The sequence below is a fragment of the Crocodylus porosus genome, unplaced genomic scaffold (assembly GCF_001723895.1).
Source record: "Crocodylus porosus isolate Cpor-Errol unplaced genomic scaffold, CroPor_comp1, whole genome shotgun sequence".
Lineage (NCBI taxonomy): Eukaryota > Metazoa > Chordata > Crocodylia > Crocodylidae > Crocodylus > Crocodylus porosus.
The window spans coordinates 55,250,067-55,251,706 of record NW_017728947.1 but is presented as its reverse complement, the minus strand read 5'-3'; the positions used below and the strand labels follow the sequence as shown (position 1 = coordinate 55,251,706).

At 50.7% G+C, this 1,640-nt stretch overlaps 1 protein-coding gene across 1 annotated transcript in view; it reads left to right on the top strand.

Moving 5' to 3' along the window:
- The window catches only part of NUSAP1 (nucleolar and spindle associated protein 1), a 40,486-nt gene that overhangs the window by 33,961 nt on the left and 4,885 nt on the right, over window positions 1-1,640 (top strand). Inside the window, 1 exon segment of the mRNA XM_019551207.1 lies at window positions 1,400-1,513. Within this exon segment, the coding sequence (XP_019406752.1) occupies window positions 1,400-1,513 (114 nt within the window).

Sequence of the window (1,640 nt, the reverse complement as noted above, 5' to 3'; positions counted from 1 at the left end):
AACATGGAGAGGGTCCAGAGGAGGGCCACTCGCATGATCAGGGGGCAGCAGGGCAGGCCCTATGAGAAGAGGCTAAGGGACCTGAACCTGTTCAGCCTCCACAAGAGAAGACCGAGGGGGGGATCTAGTGGCCTGCTACAAACTAGTCAGAGGAGACCAGTAGGCATTGGAGGACTCCCTGTTCCTCTGAGCACTACCAGGAGTGACTAGGAATAACGGTCACAAGCTGGCAGAGGGTAGCTTTAGGCTAGATATCAGGAGGTGCTACTTTACGGTCAGGTCGGCTAGGATCTGGAACCAAGAGAAGTGGTGCTGGCTCCTACCCTGGGGGTCTTTAAGAGGAGGCTAGATGTACACCTTGCTGGGGTTGTTTGACCCCAGTACTCTTTCCTGCTATGGCAAGGGGTCGGACTTGATGAGCTGCTCAGGTCCTTTCGGACCCTACAAACTATGAAACTACATACCTCAAGGTATCAGGCGCAGCTTGTGAATGCTGAGATGCTGGGGCGGATGGAGCATCCCACAGTACCTGGAAGTGGACTAGAAGCACTTCGGTCCACTTCTGGGTCTGTCAGGGAGTACAAGAAAGGACCCCTTTGCACCCCCTGGCTTGGCGACTGGTGCCTCCTGGGTATGGGAGGGGTACCTGGGGTCCTGCTATGGCCAATCACCGAACCGGGGAGGGTGGGGGGGGTCCCCCATACGCTCAGGAGTGGACCTGGAAATGGGCCGGAAGTACTTCTGGTCCACTTGTGGGTTCACCGCTGAGCACGCGGGGGGGGCCCCCCACACTCCTGTGGGATGCTTCATCAGCCCCACCATCGCAGCGTTCACAAGCCAGGCCTGGTACCTAGAGGTATGTAGAAAAAACATTTAAAGCTGTGTCTGTGGCCGAATTGCTGATTCTCCATTTCGGCATCGAATTTCAGATTTGGATTAGGACAAACCAAATCGGGACAGTGATCCAAATCAATTACTCAAATTGCTGTCCCCAGTTCGGGCTGAATCCAAATTGAATACGACCTATTTTGCACACCTCTACCCTGTTTCCTACTTCTGGCAGCCCCCAGAATGCTGTCCACCTGCAAGGGGAAACCGTCCATTTCCTGAAGAAATCTAGGCATCCGGGGGCCCCAGCTCTGCAGGGGAGAGGGACCCCAAGTGACCAGGGTCCTGGTCAAAAGGCATAATTATTGGTAAGCTTTATTGGGTACAACAGCCAAAAAAAAGCCAATAGTGTGATTTCCCTTTTATCAGTGCCGATCCAACAAGCAACCAATATATCGGTACACCTTCCCCTAGTTCTCTCAATGTGTACTTTTTCAAAATGTTAGTATGAGAGAACTCTTTCTAACATTCACAAAATGTGGTATCCTGACTTTTTTTTTCTTCTTTTTAGCTATTACACCATTTAAATTTGCAGCTCAGACTTTAGAACCCACAAGTGGCAAGAAGCCAACATTTGATCTCCAAGCAAGTCTCTCAAGGCCACTTGGATATCAGCCTCATAAAGGTATTATGACTTTTGTGCTATTTGCATAGGGGGCATGAATCCTCATGTAATGGTACACATGACATTTCATAGATTTCATAGACATTAGGGCTAGAAGGGACCTCGGAAGATCATTGAGTCCAGCCCC